Raw genomic sequence first — 24709 nt, 5'->3', positions numbered from 1 at the left:
TATATATATATATATGTGTGTGTATATATATATATGTGTGTATATATATATATATATATATATATATATATATATATATATATATATATATATGTGTGTGTATATATACACACACATATATTGCTTCAGACCTGATGAAGGGAGGATAACTCTCGAAAGCTTGTCTTTTTAATATTATGTTAGTCCAATAAAAAAGGTATCACCGCATACTCTGCAATACTCTATTTTTTTACATCGTATATATATATATATATATATGTGTGTGTGTATATATATATATGTGTGTGTATAAATATATGTGTATATATATATATATATACCCACACACATATATATATATATATATATATATATATATATAATATTGTTGTTGGGGGTTTTTGTCCAATTTTGGTGTGTTATTTTTAATAAAGTGATTGCTTTTCTGTCCAGAATTTTCATTTCGGTGCATCCCTATATACTAAACCAGACACTGAAGCAGTAGGCCTACACCACATCAATGTTTGGCTTAGTATATAGTGATAGGGGTTATGCTCCATTATTGGCAATGTCTGGCTCAATGTATAGTGATAGGTGTTGTGCTGTGCCTCAGTATATAGTGATAGGTGTTATGCTGTACCACCGTCAATGTCTGCCTCAGTATATAGTGATAGGTATTATGCTGTACCACCGTCAATGTCTGCCTCAGTATATAGTGATAGGTGTTATGCTGTACCCCAGTCAATGTGTGCCTCAGTATATAGTGATATGCTGTACCCCAGTCAATGTGTGCCTCAGTATATAGTGATAGGTGTTATGCTGTACCCCTGTCAATGGTATGCAGTTTTTCCCAATAAAAAAATAAAAAAAAAAATATATATATATATTGATCCTTTATGCAGCCCGGAGCCCCCGCTCATGATTCGCTCATAATCAATTTTTGCGGTGAGAATTTCACCTTTAGAATAGACCATGGAGTCAAAAGGGTTGGAAATATATAGCTCCACCCCCTTGCAATGTGATTTTTTTTTCAGCTCCACCAACTTTATATGGACTGTAGAAGCATATTGTGCGCACAACATTTTGGCTCCTGGAAAAATTTTGCACAACAGAATTTTTCTGCGCACATCACCCAAGAAAAATTAGAGGGAACATTGATCGCACATTATCTGGCATATGTACATTGACATTCAATTTAGGTTAGCATGGACATTCTTTATGAGTCACCTATTATTTTAACATAAGGAACAAAAAACATTTTGAGCTATTCTACTTTTCCACTATAAGTTAATAAAATAACAAAACAATGAAAATTAAGTAAAACTAAGTCAACTGAGGTTTTCTGATAATATAGCACATTTGCAAAGTAATTTACTTTGTCATATTTGGTTTAATTGCATATATAAATATATAGCTTTATTACCAGACAAGCTATCACAACAGCACATGTTATCCAGAATTATTAAATTAACTAGGTTTCATCTTGTTAACCCTAATGGGATTATATTGAGTACATGCTTTGCTAGGAATCGCCTAGAGACAGTAAAAATCCATTCAAAATATACTTCTATTAAAAAATACAATTGTTTTAGATTGGAATTATGATTACAAAAAACTGCACTAAAATAAGATTTCTGTATGATGTTAAAGATTTCTTCATTGTATAGCTTCTAAAACTATTTAAAACATTTATGTCATGAGCCAAGCAGCTCCAGAACAGTCAAAAGGCAATGTTAATGCCCAACCAAGCAATATTATTTCTGTGTTGTGTTGATAAAAATGATCTCTAGAATGTATTGATGATTTTATTTTAAATGTCTGTGCATCTAAAAATTAATTACAGTTAAAGTAGACATAAGATTTATTTCTATGAACGAATGTCAAAGATCCATCAACAACGGTCTTATGATTAACAAAATGAAATACATATGAATGCAAAAACTATATATATTTTTTTAAAAGTATATATTTCAATGAAAAATGGAATTCCTCCATTCCTAACCATCACAAGAAATCAATAAAAAAAAAATAATTAAATCTTTACATAGCAGCTAGCTGTTTTGGAAAATGGTTGGTGCCCAAATGGAAACTAGAAGCATGATTTCGGAAAGCTGGGTTGACGCTAGGACATTTTGTTTTCATTTTTGATTTATAATAACCAATAATAAACACTTGACCATGGATAATAGGCATGTAAATTGCACCTTGGAGTTCTGGTGCCTGATAGAAACCGTGTGACCTACAGGACTAAGAGTTCTATAGCTTATAAAAAACACCTTGAGACAATTACAGCCATATTATTACTGCTTTGGCATATATTATCTATTACATCTTAGCAGCCAGTTTTGTGGTATGCTTGACAGATGGTCACTTACTAAATCTTTAGACTTATATCAATATGCAAATGTATACAGAATCATGGCCATTTTGGATACCATCTGATAACAATCCTTGAGGGCAAGTTGGGAATAATATCTTACCACAAGTTGAACGCGTCCACCATTCAGAACGTCATGATTCAATTCAGGTAAGAAACGCCTACTAAAAGATATAAGAAGAAAGCCATAACAGCTTGGTTAACCGTTTCAGCTGCCCACAAGTAATACAACTGACTAAAAAAGCATGCTGATAGAATTTTTTGCTTTCACAGTGTATTACTTGTATATATCGCTGAAATAGATTTTTGCAAGGACTGCATTGGATTGCACTCAGTATCCTGTGACAAAAGGGTCCTTGAAAAGTTATTGATTACTATAATTAAATATTATATCAAAAGTCATGCATAGGTCTTTTTTTTGCATATAATTACCAAGTGTGATTACAGTTATGCCTAAATGTCCTCCAGATTTATTTTTTGCATATTTTAGAACTTTACCAAAATAACTTTAAATCAGGTTATTATTTTAAAATATATCAGCATTTAATTGATACGTCAACAGATATTTGTCAACAGAGTGACCAATCAGCTGGGTCAACTTTAAGTCGGCAGACCTGTTGAACCTACCGTGAATAATTAATGATAAAAAACACACAAATATTCATATCTTGAAAATGTGTGTATACAGATAATTGCAATTCACCCATCAGATGGTATTCTGTATCAGACAAATTATCAAGGGTGTCCGTCATGCTATATTTTAGAGGTGTCACTTCAAAAATTAATGTTGAGATTGATTCAGATTAACCAATGCATTCAATTTGAACTAATAATTTTATATCTAGCATTATGCTTTAATTTTTAAGATCTATCTACACTAGTATTTTATGATTTCCCCCCAGAACAGATTGTATACTGTCTTTAAGTAACTTCTATGGGGTGTCCTTGTAGAACTTAATTTAAAAAAAAGTATAACTATAAAAGATATTCTACATGTGATATGTTGCCTGTGAAATATAGCTTCATACCATTTTGGGATTGTAGGACTAGCTGGCTCAAATTCTCCGCATTGTGTGTGAAGCCACTGATACGTGAGGTCTCTGCTTCTCGCTAATGTCTCAGAAGGCACTTCACATAAATGGCTGTATTCTTCTACATCTAAAAAAAGTCATGTTATGTTATACATTAAGGCATGTATGCATGTTATTATTGCATTCTAACACAAAACTGTAATAAAAGAAAGTAAATGTGTGGGTTGTTTTATGAAAACATTTCAGATTAACATCACCGTGTATACATACCTGGAATGTGGATATATGGATTAGTGTTTTAATTATTGAAAGGAGAGAACAAACATAAAAATTAGGATGGATGAGAGAATGACGGGGAAAAGGGGAAAAAATTGAAACCACAAGGAAAGGCAGATACAGAGACCACACCTGGGAGACAGAATTAAGAAATGAAAAAGTGTGAAGAATTTGAAGAATGAACAATTTTAAAGGAATATGAGTTACTACACCTTTGCTTTGATACACCTAGGTTTGAACCACACCTGGCCTAATTTACCATGAAGTATGTGTGTAAAGAGAGGTTTCAGAATATGCCAATGTGGCTTGCCTACCATTGGCTCGTGGTAAGTCTAAGTAGCAAACAAAGTAACGCAAAGCCTTTTCTTGCAGTTGTCGCTTCTAAAAAATGCAAACGCTCACATCCAGAGCCCTGGCCTAAGACATTTTAGATGTGTTAGATTGGTAAGTGAGATTCAAAGACATGTAAGGTCAAACTTGCTGATAGACAGAAACGAGGCATATGTTTGTTTAACTGGAGACCAGCAGGGCACATTATGTATTTCAGACCTATGATCTTTGTTAAGAAAGAAAATGTAAGGAGTAAGGCATAACCATGATAACTTCAGCCCAGCATGATTTACACACATGATCTAAAAATGAGTTCTGTCTAGAATATTGATTTATGTAGCTAAGGCAAATGATGTTCTGAACGAGGGTCCTTGCCCACAGTGTACCAACTGCACTGTGTGAATAGTTGTAATATGATTCAAGCCAGCCTCATGTATATCATAGACATAATTAAAAATACTAATCTACATTTATAAATAACTTTTAATCCATTTGTTTAAGAAGTACACATATTAAAAAACAAACATAATTTATCAGATAAATGACCAATATAAATAATGATTAGTTGAATCAAACCTCATAAACCCATTAACTTACAAATAAGATTTCTAAGCCTGTCCCTTGATTCAAAGGCCTATATCATGAGTATTTCATTCAGAATTTTTAAGCTGTGCAGCACATAACAATACTGCGGCCGTAACGTATGAGTTAAATCATTAGTAATTCAGTAAAAAAAACTAGAATACTGAAAGGCAAGAAAAAGAAACCCAGAAAGGAAAAAGTCAGTATTTAAGCAGTAATCATAGTAAACAAACGGTAAAGATTTGAATCAAGTTATTTGAAAGGTTCAGTCAGAAAAACAAACTCCTGTGTGATGGGGAAACTGCTTCCCAAGATTTGTAAATGCATTTGTCCTGTGGGCAAGTAGCTACTCAAAACCAGCTGCCATGAAAAAATCTTTTATCCTGTGCAAAAAATAAGCTATTGTTTACTGATCAATCATCAGATAAAGAAACAGAGAGATATGCATCTAGCATGTGCTATAACCCAATGCCAGTCGCACAGAAGGCTTCCAAAAATTATTGGAAATTGGAAAGCATACATTTGTATAAATAGCAGCACTAAAACAAGTCCCAGTTCTTTTGTTCTGTCTTTTCTACAAATACTCATTCCCTATGCTTTGGAGAGGGACTCGATTAACTCAATTCCAGTGGCTTACTTGATGTAATTTTAAGCTCTATTAATAATGTAACCACATTCAAAACAGAGATTTTTTTTAGCTACACTTTAATCCTTTGAAAGCTAGAAAAAAATATTTGTTTTTAAAAAATATATTACGCATTTTTTGCGGACGTTCATGCCAAAGCTTGGCAAAGTTCATGCCAAAGTCTTTTATGATTATATATATATATACACATACATACACACACACATACACTACCATTAAAAGGTTTGGGTTACCTTGTTTTTGAAAGAAAAGCAAATGTTGTCCTTTAAAATAAAATCAAATGGACCAGATATACCCTGTAGACGTTATTAATATTTTAAATGACTATTGTAGCTGGAGACAGATGATTTTTAGCGGAATATCTTCATAGGTATCCAATGGCGCTTTGTCAGCAAACATCACTCCTGTGTTCCAGATTGTGTTGGCTAATCGAAGTTTAAGTTTAAAAGGCTTATTGATCATTAGAAAAACCTTTTGCAATTATGTCAGCATGGCTAGGAATGTCCTTGTTTTCCATGAAAACAGCTAAGTGACCCCTTTTGAATGATAACAACAACTTTCTGGATAGGTCCCAAAGGATCTAGGTAGGAATAACCACACCAAATAGGTGTGGACCACCAGCTGTTTTTCTCTGAGGTCGATGCTGGTGTACTTTTCTCTTCAGTTTACTCCACAGTACTCCCTTAAACCATTTTTTGTGTTGATTTTGTCCTGCTAAAACAACCCAATCACGGCCCATTTTAAGCAGAGGCATTCTGGCAGAGGCAGCCAGGTGTCCATTTAATATCTGTTGATATTTGATAGAGTTCACAATGTCATGCAGCCTAACAAAATGTCCAGGTCCTCTGGCAGAAAAACAGCCTCAAAACATTAAACCGTAGGCATGAGGTAGTTTTCCATATGGGTACCTCTTTCTATGCGCCAAACCCACCTCCAGTGTTTATTGCCAAAAAGCTTATTTTAGTTTCATCTGACCATAGAACCTAATCCCAATTGAATTTCCGGTAGTGTCTGGCAAACTGAAGACTGTTGCGTTTGTTTTTGGTTGAGAGTAGAAGTTTATTTCTTGAAACCCTTCCAAACAACTTGTAGTGATGTAGGTGACGTCAGATTTTAGGTTTGGAGACATTATGACGCAAGATGCAACAAATTTCTCCAGCTGTGATCCTTGGAGATGTTTTGGCCACTTGAACCATCCTCTTCATGTCCTCTTCCAGGTTAATTCATAACATTTCCACTTGACTGGAACTTCCTAATTATTGCCTTGATGGTGGAAATGGACATTTTCAATGATTTTGCTACATTCTTATAGCCACATTTTGTGAAGCTCAGTTACTTTTTGCTGCACATCACAGCTGTATTCCTTGGTGTTACCCATTGTGATGAATGATTAAGGTAATTTGGCCTATGTCTTACCTGATATTTATAACCCTTATTCTCATATGAATTCACAGGGGTGCTAAGAATTGTGCCACACATATATTAAATTTTTTTTAAAATCTGTGTTGTGTTTGCAATTGTTTGATATTCATGAAAGCAGTGTATTTTTTTTTGAAGAAAATATCAAAATGTTAAACATACACACATTCTATTAATGGTAAGAGGATGAAGCATTCTAAGATCTTGTAGCTATCCAGAGTAGCAGTAGCTAGCGATAGTAGTATCTATCTTGATGAGGTCCTTGCCTTTATTTAACAGACATTTGAGTTTCAGCTCAGTCTATGTCATTTTCTCTACATGCATATACACGGTGATAAATCTGTAAAGTCAGGTGAAGTAACAAGTAGACATTCTAGAATAGTTTTTGTCATCAATAATTTATTCTAACACAAAATTCATAATGGTAGTTCATGACCTGGAAACAGTCCAATTCCTTTCTTTTCTGTTCACATAGTGAAAAAAAAGAGCACAAACAGACGTGGGAATATAACCACTATTTGGAAAAGAATTTCAAAATGTCAAAATAAAATATCAAATTATGATGCTCAATTTGAAATCTTACATTTTGTTAGATCTGTTTTAAAGAAAAACTTGTTACACAACAAAGAGCAACACATTTTAATTAGTGAAAAAAATATAATAATATAAATATAATAACATCGCTATTTATATATAGAATATATGCTAGATGCAAAATCTAGTGACAGTACCTATGGAAGTTAAGTAACTATTTCACTTAAGAAGCAGGAGTTACGCCTATTATGTGGAGCTCTCAAGGGTATCATATAATCTGAGGTCACCATCAAGGCAACAGAAGCAATGTCACAATATCACAGAATGGGCCAATTCAGTGCTCCCCTGGACAGACAGAAAGGTCAGCTCTTATGGCACGTAATTGTATTAAAAAGTAGAATTCTGTGTACACTTTTAGAATTGTCATCTGAACAAACAAGACAAGGTCATTTGCAGGTTAAATCAAATCAGCCTACTTCCTTGTAAACTTTCCTAGTTAGCAGTTAAATACCTTCCACATCCATTTAATATTGCACGGTGAGTGAAAATTTACAAAATAATTTACCACAAATTCTATAAATTCCATATAAAATGCAAGAGGCTATGTGATCTGTTTATTCTAAATAAAAATACTTATTTATTGTCAACAAGATAAAATATCTGAGCAAAATGAGCTAAATATAATTTATTATTATTACAGAACACTGCCAATTACTTTTCTAAATATAAGGAAAATATTGAATTATCTGATTAAAAAGCAACAATGAATTACGGCACATCACAGTTATTTTACAGTACAGTTAAAATTTGTAAAGGCACTTTTACATTAAGGCTGAAACCATTGCTGAAAATAAGACTATTGACTAATATTTGGCAGATTTATTTAATGAAATAATGCATTAGTAACATAATTTCTAGCACTGTTGAATGCCCAAACCTAATTATTTCATCGTGTAAATTTTTTGTCAGGAACATTTGTCTTGTTACACTAAAACAGGTAGTGATAGCTTGTCATAGTGAGTTTCTTAAAAGTTTCTATGTCATTTTCATTTAATTAAACCTTTAGAGGAAAAGAGAAAATAAAATACCTGCTAAGGTTAATTTTGCTTAGCATAGCCTAGTTTTTATTTAATCGTTTAATTATTTCTTTGTTATTGGGACCTGGTTCAAAAGAGGTGCGATCGGTCCAAAAATATATAGTTGGAGAATATACTTTATTTTTAAAATTATGAGTTATCAAATAAACCAACAGTCTTTCTTTGTGAGGGGAGCAGGAGGGTAGTAGGTAATCACAAACAATGCTCCTTTGCCCGGAGGAAGAGAAAAGTTACCCAGAGACTCAAGGAAGCAGGGCTTAACCCCGAGACTCTGGGTCAAACCCAGACAGTTCCCAGGTATGGCTATAAAGAGCCACCCCAGTGAGCCATTGCTGCAGGAAGAACTTGGCTGGACCTGTATAATGTATAGTTAAATCAGCAAGGTTTCTCCTCAGCCACTTAATTATGCATTGTACAGGACACCAGCTCAGCCATTCTATATCTTCTCATTATTTCAGGACAGAGTGGGGGTGATGTATAATGGTGTTTGACAGATTTATCCTGAATGTGATAGCCTTTCCAAAAACTACATCTGTAAATGAAAAGGCATCCAGATTAGATGGCACATATTATTTGTAAGTGTGTGGTTGGGTATATATGCTGGTAATTTCTTTATTCTATACCATTACGTCATAAGCATCATTTGAAGTATTTCACATATCATAAGCTTGCATAATTAGTACTATTACTTCATAATTTACTACTTATAGGTATTAAAGGCGCTATATAAAATTAACAGTATGTGTAACATGGCTATATTTATAGCTATGTAACAATATGTGTGGGTGGTCCTATTAATTACAATTGTTAATTACAATTAACCGATATTAGCTTTAATTAAAGGGACACACTAGCCATCATATGCATTTAAAGTATATGATAGCTGAAAGGTCCCTTTAAATTTCCATAGTGTTCTTCTGGCAAATGCAAACTCCTCACAGAATGACTTGCCCCTTTATCTGTGCCCCGTCTTTATTCAGCTGAACACATCTCCTGGGACATGATATACTTTCCCTCAGTAAGCTCCAGCACTGGTTTAGCAAACGTTCCGGGGGATTCTACTACAGAACTTTTGTGAAGAAAAAAGTCAGTCTTTCTGCGCCTTCCACTATGTTACTGTCCATCTGTCTTTAAGCATAGTATATCATAGAGGAGACCCTTAACATGAGCGCAGGGTAAATGGTCCCTGGATAAACAGGCCCGGTCCATAGGACTGGTTTTAAAGTAGTAATGCATGTTCTTAGAAGAACATTTGGGTTTAGTCATGAAATGTTAACATGTGAAGACTATTATGCACCACATCAGGGCCATTGCTAATCGCTTGCATATGTAAACCTCTGCAGATTAAGCATCCTCATACTGAATAGATACAAGACAGTCGTGGGTTTGGCAGTTTGGCAATTTACTCTTTTATTACAAACATCTAGAGTGAGATAATATTTTGCATAAAATGCCCCCCTCCAAGTAGAAGAAACCAATTTTCCTATCACAGCTACCACAGAGCCTACATGATTTCATTTAGTTGTAAAACAATTACATTTTGAGTTGCATATATAATATATATATATATATATATATATATATATATATATATATATATATATATAAATACATACTTTGTAGCTCTGGTAGTCTGCCCAGGATTTCACATAAAAAAAAAATAAATCCCCAATAAACCAATCAAAAAATAAAATGATGTATTATATGGACCAGGTCAAGCACTGTACAAGATCTTAACAATCAGGTAGTCTGCTAAAAGCTGAACATTTGTCTTTTCTCTGTCTTTAATTGCAACTAATGTGTCTGTTCCTAAATGATAATTGGTTTCAGGTGGTAGAACAACTGAAGTGCCCTACGCATTGATGACTTTGGATGTTACTCAAGAGTTGAAATGTAATCTTCCTGCATTATAGCTAGTCCCACATCACTGAAGATCTCTCTGCAAGTATTGTGTTAGTTTGGACCAAATTAGCGAGAAATGTTACCCTCAATAATACCATGTAAGCGTTAAAAAATCTAATTAGGTTTTAATAAAGAAATTCTGTGTTGATGATGTTGCCAGGCAGGAATCAGGGTACTTCTGTAATAATGAGATCACAAAAGTGTAATAAAAATGATACCTTTAATGTCCGAGGTGTTGCTTTGCCAGGATACATTTTGAGACCCAACACTGGGCTGTGTCTCATCTAAAGAATTTTCACAAACACGTTAGCTAAAGAAAGATAAGTCACCCAGTTTTATACTGTTACTTGTTGGCGAGTAAGCTTAGGTTTTAAGTCGCTCACTCATGTCCTGTACGTACCAGGGTCTAAGGAAAGCTGAAAATCACAAATGACTCACTAGCTGGTATGCAGGTAAACACATTCATGTCTATCAAATGCGACTGTTTTTGGGTTATTCCTATAATCACCCGGCCGTCAATGTGATGTAAACTTGCTGAAAAACAGAACTGGCTACCAAGAAGATGTGGCAGAAAGCAAGCAAAATGTACATCGGATTTTGCTTGGTTGTGACAGCTTGAAAGATTTATCTAATATAGACCACGAAAGCTGGATTTTGGTGAAGCACATTTATACAGCTGGTGTGACCTCCTTGCTTCATTCCACAGGCCAGTCTGGCTTAGCTCATCTGAGGCTCAGAGAACCAGCCCAGGACCTGCATTGATTGCATCTTAGCCTGTGCCTTGGCACACCTACTTCAAATCCAAATGAGATGAGGAAAGGTAAAGTTTCAGTTGACGTTTACTGTTTAGCATTTTGCCTACCATTTACCAAATGCAAAATAGAAAAATTTAATGAAAAAAAAAAAGAATTCAAAAATATTTTTTGATAGAAATTATAATAGTAATGTTATATGCATGTTACAGTGAAATTGCCTATTACAACATTAGTGAATAGGCAGTGACTTCAACCTGTGAATAAATGACTAAGGTTGGACCAAGGCACTCAGACAGCACTTAAGAGCCCTGTTAAACAACTTAACTTCAAGTTCAATTCACTTATGTTGTGCCCAACGTGAAAGTGACTGTTCATTACCTTTTGTGTTTATTGTGACTACTTAAAGTTGAAGCTGCCATCCTCAGCCAGAACAAAGATAAATCACTGATCTTTCAAAGTGTTTACAGAATCGCAAAGCAAATGCTGTCAGATTTGTACTCAGAAAGCTACAGAAGATGAGGGCTTTGATAGCCATCTGAATGACAGTGTATTTTATTTCCTTCTCTGGCAGACTTCCAGGGCACATGTATACATTTTTTTGCTATCAGATTAAAGTTAAAAACCATTAACAAACCCCCCAAACAAATTATCAGCACATATTTAAAATAAAAAAGCTCTGCATAACAGTTTCGTGTAATAGAAATAAAAGAAACCTTTTTTCTTACCTTGCATTAGAATTTAAACAAAAATAAACAAGATATGTTAAAAAACAGACTTTTGGTTTTTGAAACAACGAAATGTACAAACAGCAATGATGCAGTTTAAATAGCATCATTTATTTGTCCAAAGTGGACATGACTATTATTTCTAACAATCTCATTTTTTTTCCAATCAATGCAATTCGGAATATCTTGAAAAGGTTAAATTCTATAAACATGGTTTTTCCAACTTAACTATGTGAATTCAGGTCTAATAGAGTACCATCTCTATTGTCATCTCTTAATGGAAACCTCCATGCATGGATCCTCTATTAGTCTTATAGTATTTTACAGCAATATTTAAAAAACAATGTGCTAAGTCAAATTTTCTTAAATATATAAGTGCCACTGTTAGTTCTTCACCTCCGTTCTCATTTGAACCCCATTCACTGTATTCCGCTGGGTTCTACACCATAATGCATTTTCTGGTAAAAATGACGCATTCTCATTCTCAATCAGTTAATTAATGAAATCTAGGCTACTGTCAACCCTAACCACCTAACGTTGTACTTTGCATACGAGCCCACCAGGGAAACATTTAGAACTATTTACTACATATATTTCCATATATCTTTCAGTAATTCAACTTCTGGGCACTGTCTCTAAGAAAAAGCATTTGCAAGCAAGTGTAGTTTTGGTTGCCAGTAAAACTCCAAATTGCTAAATATTTTAGCATTGCCTATTTTGAATACTAAATGATTGAAACCCACTGCTTTTGCAAATAACTGTGATGTAAATTATTCATTTTTTTTTTTTTTTTTATTATTCTATGTCTTCAGCTAAACTATAAAAAACCTTTATTAGTATGTCCTATGGGTGGCAATAATGGCACAAAATGATTTATTCTCTCCAACAAAATGAATAAATACACATGTATCATTTTTATTATACTCTACACTGAATAAGTTATGTGTTACTCTTGACTTCAGACAGAAATCTAGTCGCCATCATACTCTTTGATAAGCAAGTCTGTTTCACCATGGGCCAGTTTTTGCTAAAATGCAGCAACTTGGTTTTGTCTGTTAGCTGATATGTTTTATATTACATATTGCATACTATAGCAAAACTGATAATCACTGTGGAATCTAATGCTACATGACATACTATATAATAAACACTGTGGCCCAGAGATGGACTGGGAATTTAAATTGGCACCGGCACTCCAAGGCTACATACTACCCTTTTACACTTTTTCAGCACACGGCTGTGTAACATGGGAGGAGAGAATTGATGAAATGCATATTTCAGTGACTCAGTTTAATAATAGAATCAAAATGGCTCCAATTCTATGCACATAAAAAAATCAATTAATTAGTTGGAATCACCCTTTACTTCAACAACTTTCCACTTGTTAATAGCTGTGTCTAAACAGGAAGAAATGATCCAAGGTAAATTTAGATATGCCTCCTAATCTGTCAATAATTATAAAGTAAAACAGTGTCTATCCATTTTATGTTATTTTATTTAAACAGATTGAACCTTTGGCGCTTTAGACCATGGCACAAAACACTGTGTTTATTTTTAACCATTCCTATTTAAACCCAACTGTTTAAACACTTCCTTCATTAAAGGATTAATCCAGACACGGCTGATAAAAATGCATTCAGGTTTCTAAAATTATCTCTGTCTTGCTCCCTATGACCCAGGTCACAACCTTCCTTAGGCTCAGGAAATGGTTATCAGGTCATACAATGGTCAGATGCAAAAGAATGTAAAAGTTTATACCCTCCTAGCCCGATATTAATACATTTTTTTAAGACACATTTGATGAATACATTTGTCAATAAAATTCATCATATTTGAAGTCATATTATGACATTTTCCCTTAATCTTTTTAAAATGCATCTGTCACCTCACACGTGTATGTTTTGGTTGAAGGACACATGGATTAAAAATTAGATACAGATTCCTATGTTCAAATAGAAATAAAAGAAAAAAAACAAAAACGTATTGGGTCAGAGCAATGATGGAAGTGAGGACCAAGTGCAAATACTCAGAGAAGTATTCTTTAAGAGGGCTGTTCTTGTGAACTAGGTTTGCACTCTGCCAGCAGAGCAACATCTGACCCATGGAGAGCACTCCTTCAGATCAACAGTGCCTCAGGCTTACTACTTTCTCCGAGAAGTCTAACATTTCAGGCATCAAGTTGAATTTCTTCTGGAGATGATTAACCCAAACCCATGACAGATTTTTTCCAAGATATCCAACTCCTCATGTTTATTTTATCCTGGCTCTTTTTTGGATGTATTGGACATAACTAACCTACTCATTTTACATGTTAAGGGGCTGGTCGAGAGTCATTCATTCCTTTAAAACGAAAAAAAGATTTCAGTGTGCGGACCTCTATTGTTGTGTGAGCTCACACTAGATAATAAGAAACAAAGCTACACTGCTCTGATTTTAGAATTCAAACTTCCTCTGTTTCATCACATAACAAGATAAAGATCTTACAAGTTTTTGGAAATGTATATGTTTAACTTTTACTCGCTACATAGAGAGTAAGAGCTGAACTGCTTTAATTAAAATTTGAGTGATCAAAAAAATAATAATAATGAAAATAAAATAAAAAAAAACTCCTGCCGTTTCTATTCTTAACCAGATACTTATGCTCTCTTATCCTAGATGAATCATAAACAAATATAAGCATTTATGCTGGAGCCTTGCGTAGCAATAGTTTGGTCTACAACTGTCTGTATACTGTTACCAATGGAAATAGTCCACAGGGTGGCCAATGTTATGCTACTGCCTCAATAGCCTCTGAAAGCAAATCTAAATACTTTATCTGAAAGGGATGCTATGAGGAAATTATTTGAGGTTTAATTGAGTGGTCAGTATCATTTTGCACCCACTTCATAAAATAACTTGAGCTTTATTCTGTTAATACTCTGATCATTAGTTTTGTGCCAGCGGTAAAATACACTTTTGCCCCGTAAAGAAACCCGTGATATGATAAAGTATCAAACATGATGAAAAGGCTTCCTACAATATTTATTATAATGGCTAGATCAATAAGAAAATACGATTGGTTGTAGGAAATTTAGGATACATTGTTAGGAGCCGGTTTGGTTATCAAAATAATACGGATGCGGATTTCAAGTGCATTGCATTGTAAACTTTTTGCTCCTTTTTTTTACAGAAACAGCTAACAAACATGATAAATCTTCGACTTAGTGCTAAGCAAAAAAAAAAAAAAAAAAAAAAGGACAGAGAAGCTCACTAATTAAAACCTGTCTATATATGATTTAATCCACTGGATGTAAGAATTACCAGCGCTAACCACAAATGCTTAGTCCTAGACAGATGAGGACAACACACACAATGGTGCCAGGAATTAGATCATTTCTTTAGTATTAAAACATGCCCCAAGGTGGCCAGCTCAATGTTACCTGAGGACTGTAAGTTATAAGTAAATATGATAATGAATAACATTTTTAAAATTCTAATGCAAGTTGAAGGCGTCGTACCCAATGCAGTTTCTTGATTTTAAGTTTACTGTTCTAAACTGTTATAATTACCTTGCACAGATCCACGAGCATTTGATTAAAAAACAAACAAAAACAAAACAATTTTACATTAACATATATATACATACATATATACACACACTGTATATATAAATATATATAGATATATAGATATAATACATTGTATAAACTATATTATGAAATGTTTAAAATGCATAACTATTTCATTACAAACTTAACATTTTTGTTTTAAAGTATGCATTTTACACATTTTATATATATATTTATATGATATTTTACAACTAAATTTTGGAGTCAGTTTAGAGATCCTTTTGAACAATAAAAGAAGATTATACTGTATATTCCCTTTGCTTGGTGCATCTCCCAAATGTAAACCTGTGAACACACTATTTAATTTTGTTGTTATTACTTACTTAGGCAACGCCATACTTTACACACTGCAATCACTCCTCTTTAATACATAATTTACACACTCCAATTAATACATAATTTACTATGTGCAAAATATTATAATAAAGTACCACTGAAATTATGATTACAATCAGTCAGGTTCACTAGCGTAACAGGGTGTCAACAAAGATAAGTCTTTAAGTGCTATATGCACTTTCGATATATTTGTAAAAAAAGACGAAAGGAGGATCTAGGTGACGCAACATTACCCGTATTTAATTTGCTTTTCATATACACAAAGCATTTTAGAAAATATGTAGAAAGCTACATAAATGCAAAATACAGCATTCAGAAAATGACTGTATGGCAAATCTTTTCATAAAGGTATGAAGCTTTAAATATGATAAAATATAACCTAACAATATCAGAATAAGGCGCATCTACTAAAGAGAATCTTAATTACAATAAAAAATGCAAAGTGTGTAAAATTAAATTATGGATCGATGGCTACATTTTATAATACTGTAAAACATGACCATATACAGGTGTGGAACAAATATATTTTTACCATCTCTCAAAGAAATCTCTGGGATTGCAAATTGTATGTTCAAAGAGCAGGTTCTAAGGGAATAGGTGTCTCTGGAGTCCCTAGAAGTTTTCCCAGGGGCACTGAATAGCAGTTCACGTATTTTTATTAGGGAGTTATCAGAAATTATTTGCCATCAAGCAAACACGATAATCTAATTCTGTACAACTGTCAAAGTATGACTCACACAGTCAAAATTTAAGAAATTAAAAAAGTATTATAGATCGTAAGCTGGTTTGATTAGGGCCCTGCTTACCTGTTGTTTCTGTAAGTCAAATTGTTATGTTATATACTACTTGTTGATGGTGCTATATGAAACAATAAATAATAATAATAACGTGTAAATACATCTAAATATGATATTATTTGATAATGCCTATTTACATTACTCATAGTAAATAATATCAATGGAGGAGTCGGCATAGACTTTATTTCACTCTTAAGCAACCAAATTTGTCAATTTTCCCTCTATATTATACAACAGCCATTACATTTTATGATCTTACTCTAAAAGGACATTCTGCAAAATCGAATTTCGGTATGTATCAACAGTACCACATTTTGCACTTGTTTGCCTATGTGGCATTCGTAAAAAACATTCCAAATCAACTTCCCGCTACTGCCATGTCAAACTGGAAGTCATATGAACAATATAGTTCTCCATATATACATTTTTTGAATAAAGACAGTTTCTAACAAATCATGCCTAATCCAGGTTAGGGTTGATTAAAATGGACTGTGTAGACAACCCATAAAAAGCACAGAAATAATTAATTTCAACCATGGACGAACCTTGAACGACTTGGGTGCAGGTTATTCTAGGTACCCTTTCTAATGAATGAATGAATCAATAAAGAATGTATTCCTAATTGATAATCATAAGTGATCACCCAGTGATAACAAAAAAAACAAAAAGTACTTTCCAACAATAGGCAGCTGCAACCCCAAAAAAGACACTTTCCCACTGTCCAACACAATATAGATCCACTAAGGGGTGCTTGCACAATGGGGAGAAAAATATAGTAATTGTAGAATATAAATTTGTGTATTTTATGCACAAGAGTGTTCTAATGACAAATATTGATTATGTTCTCACTGTGAACTGACAAGCCTATCTCAACTGCTGCTCAGTGACATAGTGTTTTATAGTCTAAAGAGTTCTACATCTCTGAAAACCTGGAATATGTAAAGATCTTCATTTTTTAAATTATCTAGATTATTTCACATTGGTCTCATATGTATTCAAAACATTAAACATAACCAAACAAAACCATAAGCACATATTGTTTATCTAAACAAAAGAAACTTATGTGATCAATGGTTTTATAATTTAAAATTGATGAGCTCTCTGGAGTTGATATATCTATTCTGAATATTTTTATATAGATTGAATATCTTTATAGGAAATAACTTTTGGTCCTTTGGTCTTGGTATGAATGATTTTAAAACACAAAATGTATTAAAATGATCTGAAGCTTGGCAAAACGGTAAACGTGTAATTTGTTAAGAGTACAGTGTGGTTAACATGGCTAAACAAGGCTATCTCTGGCATATCCAGTAGTAATTATGCATTTATTTTCCATGTCCATTATGCAGAAGAACTTGATCAAACAGAGTAACATCTTTCTAAAGGGGCCAGTGACAGGGTTAGAATAGGGAATCATGTATATGATCTTCTTTCATGTTCTTTATTTGAAACCCTGGAATTTCAGCCTTGCAAGTGCGTGCAAATATACCACATTCAATAGCAAACTGGACATTTTCAATAACTGCATAAAACAAAATACTGAGGCATTACCAGTGTTTGGATCCAAGCAGGGTTCAGCGTCAAGCTCCAACACAGTAATACGTTATAAAATAATAAGAAAGCTGTAGCCGTCGAATGTTTTATGCCAAATGCATAAGTGCAAGATTTCTGTAAATCTGCTGCTCAATTATTAAACTCGATTCCCTTGATATTTTACGCATTGTAATGTCTCTGATAATAAAAATGTTAGTTGAACGCATAGCCTTCAAGACAATTATTTCCTTTTTGAATGATTCTGTGAATACTTGTGTTTTAATTTTCGCTTATTTCTAATTGACTTATCAGTGTAGTAGGTTTAAGAGCATATAGTGTAATGTAAATCTAAAATAACACAGAAACATACATATATATATATATATATATATATATATATATATATATATATATATATATATGAAATTACATTATGTGACAGCAGAAAAAAAGTACACACCTTGAAAATAGCCTACTTTCATCGGCGGTGCCTTCTTTGGTGGCTTCACAGAAACATGTTTATTTTCATTATTTTTGAACAACGCCAAGCGCACAGCTGGATCTAAATGAAAAAGCGCATGTTAAAATTAAAAGGCTGTGATCTGTTTTGCTCTTTTGAACTTTGTTCCACTCTTTGTACAATGTACATTTGGATTAAGATGGCGGTTTTATTTCTAGTATAAAAATGTAACAACCAAAAATGCACAGCAAGGTCTCAAATGGATAGTTAATAACAACATCATTTGATCAACTTCAGAGAAAAGTTATTTAGATTGTATAAGCGACAAAATCTAATTTATACGATTTATAGTAAATCGTAAAGCAGTGCTGTGCATATGCCCCCATTTTGCTTATGCTTATGTTGGACCCTTCTTTTCACCCGCAGTCTAATCCATAAACTATGCGTCTATATTCACACACTTAATAATCCAAATATTTGGACATTATATTTTTCATGAAATAGAAAACAGGTATTAAGTGTGGTATACGTAATGCCTAATAACTAATATTAGATTAAACCTGTTATGTTTTGTACTGCAACATGCATTCATACTTACATAGTCCATTTTTGTATTATCCTAGAGCTGATTCTGAACACACATTTATTAAAACAGACGCGACAAGAAGCAGCAACGATGAACAGCAAAGAACAAAATGTCTCTAATCAAGACGCAGCCAAGCAGATGAAAATAGTGAAAACCTAGACTGGCATGCTTCAAAAACCTTGAATTAATTTTTTCTAACTTCAACTTCAAAGCATGTCTGTATCATCATGTTAAAGACCTTTTTAAAATGGGATGCTTCTCCGAGACGCCATTTGAAAACCACAAGCACTGAAATGCGACCCTTTGGTTTTTGATATTATAAACTGACCGTAATTCTTACGTCATTTGGCTGCTGTACCTTTAATAGTTCCACAGCAGAGTAATGAAGAAAATGTTATTTAATTGCTAACCACACATCTTGTTTTTGTGGATCTCCTTAGCGTGTTCTACAAAGCATCCATTCCTTTCTTCACGAGGATGTAATTTAATGCAGACTTATTAATTACATATGAACTAGAAGAGGGTTTAACAGACAGGAGAGGACTAGTGATGTGAAGAGAAATCTGTTTTTATCAAAAATATGTTTTACTGATGTCTGTAACCTCCAGAAGTATTCCATACTAATACGGCTTTCTATATTTTGTGATGCTTACAAAATGTGTATTAGCCTGTATAATCCTATTCTATAGGATCCTGGAGCCTTTATTGTGAAAAACTCAATTTTCGGTTATGCATGCTCAAATGTATGTAAATTTTTGGCCTTCTACCACATCTCTACAGTGGTGGAATGATTTGCATAATGCAAACTCTTCATTGCATTCTTCATTGGTTGGGTTATATAATTAATTTACTTAATGGAAAAACTACCCGAGACTGTAGAAATACCACAGTACACAGTATTTTGGTTAAACTCAATGAGACAAAACAGGGGTTTCTGGTTTGGTTTTATGTTTTACTTCAGCATATACAGCTGAAGAAGACTTGGTTGGTAATATCAGAAAACTTCAACTATATGCTTTGGACATATGCTGGATTTATATAATAATCTAACATTATGATCTTATTTTTATGAGAATAATACAATCTCCCTTGATTTTTTTATGATTTATATAATAATTTTAAAATCTGGTTGTACTTTGGGTGCATTTTTTGCTCAGTATGTGCTAATATTCCAGAGGTCTGCATGTGCAGATTCTTCCTTGAGACAAAAGCATGTAATCCTAACTACCTATACAGAAGAACCTGGATGAGAAAAGTATTTGGACCATTAACACATTTTGCTTATTATTTATGAAATGAAAGCCATGCCAGTGCTGTGATTGTGTCTAATAGTGTGATAGAAAAACTCTGAAACACCTGGCAAGATATCGCAATACTGCACTGTTACACAAGGGCTACTAATAATAGAAGGCTATCATAATTTCCAATATCAAATATGTATTATTTTAGGTTGAAAAGGGGTGAAGAAAATATGGAGCACCACTGAAATTATTTGGAACTGGAGAAAAATGTTGATATATCCCATCTGGCTTTTGAGATATTAAATACATCTTGAAAGACCAAAAGCGAATATAATCATGATTTTATGCCCGTTTTCCACTTTAATATATACTCCTCCAGGGTAAAAATGTTTGGTGGCAACAAATTGGGGGAAAGTTTTTGGGTAAAGACTTTTATAGTTCAATCATGTTTTTAAAAAGTCAAATATAATAATATAATAGACCTGACTGCTGTATGTCTTAATGAGCAGACTGACCAGCATGTAGAATTTATTCTATGTTAAGATTTATTTTTAGCAACAGATCTATTGGTAATTCTCATTATTAACTTAAGTTACTTAAGAAACAATCTGTGTTTGCAAAAGCTAGAATAGATTTTTTATATAAATATACCTTAAATTCTCCATTAAACGTATTAAACTTAAATGGAGCAATGTATCCATTTGTCTGAAGGCTTAAATCATTTTTCCTCCAAGAATGGTTTTTCAGGAGGAAAAAAAAAAACCCCAAAACAGTTAAAAGACCTGAATGTAACTAAAGGGAACGTGTGTGTGTCTTGACCTTTAAGGGGACTTCAGATCCTTTCATGTGAGGTCAACCAAGGATTAGCTCTATGTGGTATTCACGTGATTGCCTTGTAATCCCGTGCCCTCAATATATGAAAACACCAGAGAAATATAATAGAAAATGAATGCTTTGTATCATTTACTGGTGGAATAACACAGCACTCTTAATGCCTGACTTAAAAGCCGAAATTACTTTTGGAAAACAGGATTTAGCAATTAGATCCGATGGCATCTTACACAAAGTGTTGTATACATATACACAGCCCCCCATATTTTTAATAAACATTTTAGAATATGATCAAATGATGCACCAAACATCTTATACATAATTTTAGTTAAGAAAATGAAACATACATGTACAAACAAATATTTATACACATACATTTTATTAACTGTACACACAGAATAGTCATGGAAACATATACTGTCAAAGAATGTGGCTTATAAACATTACAGAGCATCAATCACTCGTACACATTGATCATGTGATACTGTTCAGAAGCCGTCATATGTGCTTCATTTTCATGAATAGATGTATCCGATGGATCTATGCACAAGAGCTGCATTCGTTAAACAGTAACAATACGCGTAGGGTGATCCATTTACAAGTTAATGACTTACCTAACATTTTTTTATTTTTGCCTTTTTTCGATTTCATTTTCTGAGCTCTCTTCAGCATAAGCTGAGCTGTTGCAGAGTCCTTAAACCCCCTGTAGGAAACGATATTTATATATATATATTTCTTTTTTTGCTTGCATTTTAATGATGACACAATCTGGTAGTATGGGAAGTGTTTTACGTACCACTCCTGGGAAATTTTTTCTTCTCTCTCAGACCTGAATGAACCATCAGTGGGAGACTGTGTGCTAGACACATGTGACACATTTTGTTTCTCCAACCTGACATGAGATGAAATAGTAGGCCAAATCAGTTAAAAACCAAAACGTACTATGTCTTTGTAGTCTAGTGCAGTTTTAGCCAACTGTTTATGCATTCCAAAATCTGAAATAAAATCTAGTTTAAATAGCAGTGGAAGATTTTACCATGAAAGGTTCTAAAAGTCTGTTAACATATTGAAATGTTTACATTTCAATTACTTAAAGAACGTTTCAAAAATTACCTTCAGCACACAAATCCTGTCCCCCACAAAAAAAAATATCCATATCTTTATCTAGATATACGGAAAGGCATGTTCTTCCACTAAATAAAAAAGCTAACTGTGTTCATATGATTTAAAACTTCCAAACACTAATTCTTTTAACCAACATATTGTTATCCTGTAGATAAATTAAAGACGCGGATGGCACAATTATACAAGAAAGATAACTTAATAAAATCATGTTACTAGAATTATCATATGTAAACTTTAAAACCAATAATGTTATTAAGGGGATTTTGTGAAATAACATCTCCAGTCTTGTATTTCAAAGTCTTGTAAGTCACAATTTCAAGATAACGCAACATGTATGGTTATTATGAGTCTCTATCCAGCATCTAATTTGATAAAGAATTAGGCAACAAATAATAAAATTGTACAATACATTATTTCCACAAATGTATCATATAAGATAAACGTGTTTCCTTGTGGGTGGGAGTGCTACCTACCTTCCAACACTTCAAATTGCCAAAGGGACACTTTTGTTATAGGAGGGAAGGTTAGATGCATGGCTTTTTAGGTACAACTGTGACTTTGATCGCTGTTTTTAGTTCTTTTGTAAGTAGAATATTATGTTTTATGTACACTGTTTCACACGTAACCACATTTTATGTTATTTAAAAACACACTTTTGGGTTTTAATGCTGTATAAAGTCTCATACATCAACCATCACCTCCTAGAAAAGGGACTAGGGGGGAGTTCATACCAAAAGAGGGACTGCTCTTCCAAAAGTAACACTTTGAAGGTATGGTGTGTGTGTGTGTGGGTGTGTATGTTCAATCAGTATGTTTTCTACATTAGTTACTCTGATCACTGATCTTTAGTTAGCAAATGTCGGCATGCAAAGCATATATTACAGTTGTATCCAGATGTATATAGACACACTTGGCTTTTGCTTCAGTTTTTAATGTTATTTATGAACAAATCAATCAATCTATTCTTACTTGCTGTCAGAATCCGTTCTTTCATATGTAAATGCACTGTTGGTTTCTGAACCGTTAGAGTCTTGCCATGCTTCCACTGGGTTCCACGATAAAGAATATGACCCATCTTCTGGAACGGTAAACGCCTTCGGAAACTGATGGCAATAACGACATATGCAACTTATCATATTATTATTCTACTAGACTACTGCTCTTAATCATTTTTGTTAAAACAAATCATTTTGGTTCAGATAAACAATGTACACAGAATGCATAACAAAAAATATAAGATCTTATCATCTGTGCTTATTGTAACTGGATATCAGAAAAGGTTGTCATCTTGTTTGACATGACCCATTAAAACATATGTATACCGACATCATCATTTTTTAAAGTATATGGTAGAATTAAAGCATACCCCCTAAACAATTCAGGTGTCTAAATCAAGACACCGATGTTGGTGGGTGTGGCAAGAGGCAAAGACATCCATTCATTTGAAACACTCCTTGGGGCAGTCCGGGGAGCTCAGAGGATCTCCTCAGTTGGCTCATGCTCTAATGAAAAGGTATTGCACGTTGTGCATTACTGCTAGGCCTCAGCTGTCCACCAACCTGCTCCACATATTGATACAGCACAGCTCTGCTACGACAGCCAAACCCCGTATAAACCCGTCAGAAAATAATGGATTAACTAGTTCATTTTCAATATGGGAACAAGCTCCATTATGGGGCCCTTCTGATGAACATGTCATGAACCAAGCTGCCAAAACATCCTGACAACTTCTACTGGCAAAAAAATCTTTTGGTGAACTAAATGCTTTGGGGGGAAAAAACAGTACAATGTAATGTTCCTTTGAAAAAGCTCAGCTGTTAACATTTGACATTGAAGATTTTCAGTATTTTCAGTACTCCATCAACTACTAATATTTAATGTGTTGCCAAACATGCAGCTGGTCTTTATCACAAGATTGCTTTTTATCCACTCTCTTTAGTTTTGTTTTTTTATACATTGCTACTGTGAAATAAAGCACTGAAAGATGTCCAAAACAAAGACCCTCAATTTTCGAAAATTAACAAAAACAAAGGAAGACTGAATCCTGGGGAAAAGGTCAATGGCATTTGAAGAAGGGGTCAATAAGTCAAGAGTGTGAAGAAAACCCTTATGGATGATGAGATACGAAAACATTAGAGGGAAATGTTACCTTTGATTGTCCTGGTTTCTTTGAGCAATGGAGTACTGCAGATGGGAAATCAGTGGATTCAAGAGTCCATTCTTTCTCCAACTCATTCTGAGAGGAAACAAAATAATCTGGTAGTCTCAATACAACTTTAATAAAACCTTATAGTATGTTTACAGCATAGAAAAAAAACGTCACTGCTAGTAAGAAAACATTTCTATAGGCCGCAAGGGCCCCCTTTACCTAATGTATTGCTTTGTCTTAGTTTCTAGTTTCCCTATACCCTTCGAATGTATGTGCTGTAAGAAGCGCTGTGTAATTTTTGGGACTATATAAACTCTTAACTCTGAAGAGAGGGACTATGTGCCATATATCACAACACTAAAAGCAGCATAGCGCTATCTGCTGTCTTCC

General features: G+C 33.7%; 1 protein-coding gene across 1 annotated transcript in view; it reads right to left on the bottom strand.

Moving 5' to 3' along the window:
- Positions 1-1179: 1179 nt before the first annotated feature.
- Positions 1180-24709, bottom strand: part of LOC149299785 (leucine-rich repeat- and IQ domain-containing protein 1-like) — a 58062-nt gene continuing 34532 nt past the window's right edge. The window contains exons 19-26 of the mRNA XM_089486050.1: positions 24320-24406; positions 23140-23273; positions 21842-21937; positions 21660-21748; positions 18388-18489; positions 3385-3514; positions 2460-2520; positions 1180-1206 (exon numbers count right to left, since the gene is read on the bottom strand). Coding sequence (XP_089342176.1) covers positions 1180-1206; positions 2460-2520; positions 3385-3514; positions 18388-18489; positions 21660-21748; positions 21842-21937; positions 23140-23273; positions 24320-24406 — 726 coding nt within the window. The remainder of the gene's footprint in view (positions 1207-2459; positions 2521-3384; positions 3515-18387; positions 18490-21659; positions 21749-21841; positions 21938-23139; positions 23274-24319; positions 24407-24709) is intronic.

The sequence above is a fragment of the Sceloporus occidentalis genome, unplaced genomic scaffold, assembly GCF_023333645.1.
Source record: "Sceloporus occidentalis isolate IW3139 unplaced genomic scaffold, rSceOcc1.0.p SCAF_28, whole genome shotgun sequence".
In the NCBI taxonomy this organism is placed as follows: Eukaryota; Metazoa; Chordata; class Lepidosauria; order Squamata; family Phrynosomatidae; genus Sceloporus; species Sceloporus occidentalis.
This window is presented reverse-complemented; position numbering and strand designations above follow the sequence as displayed.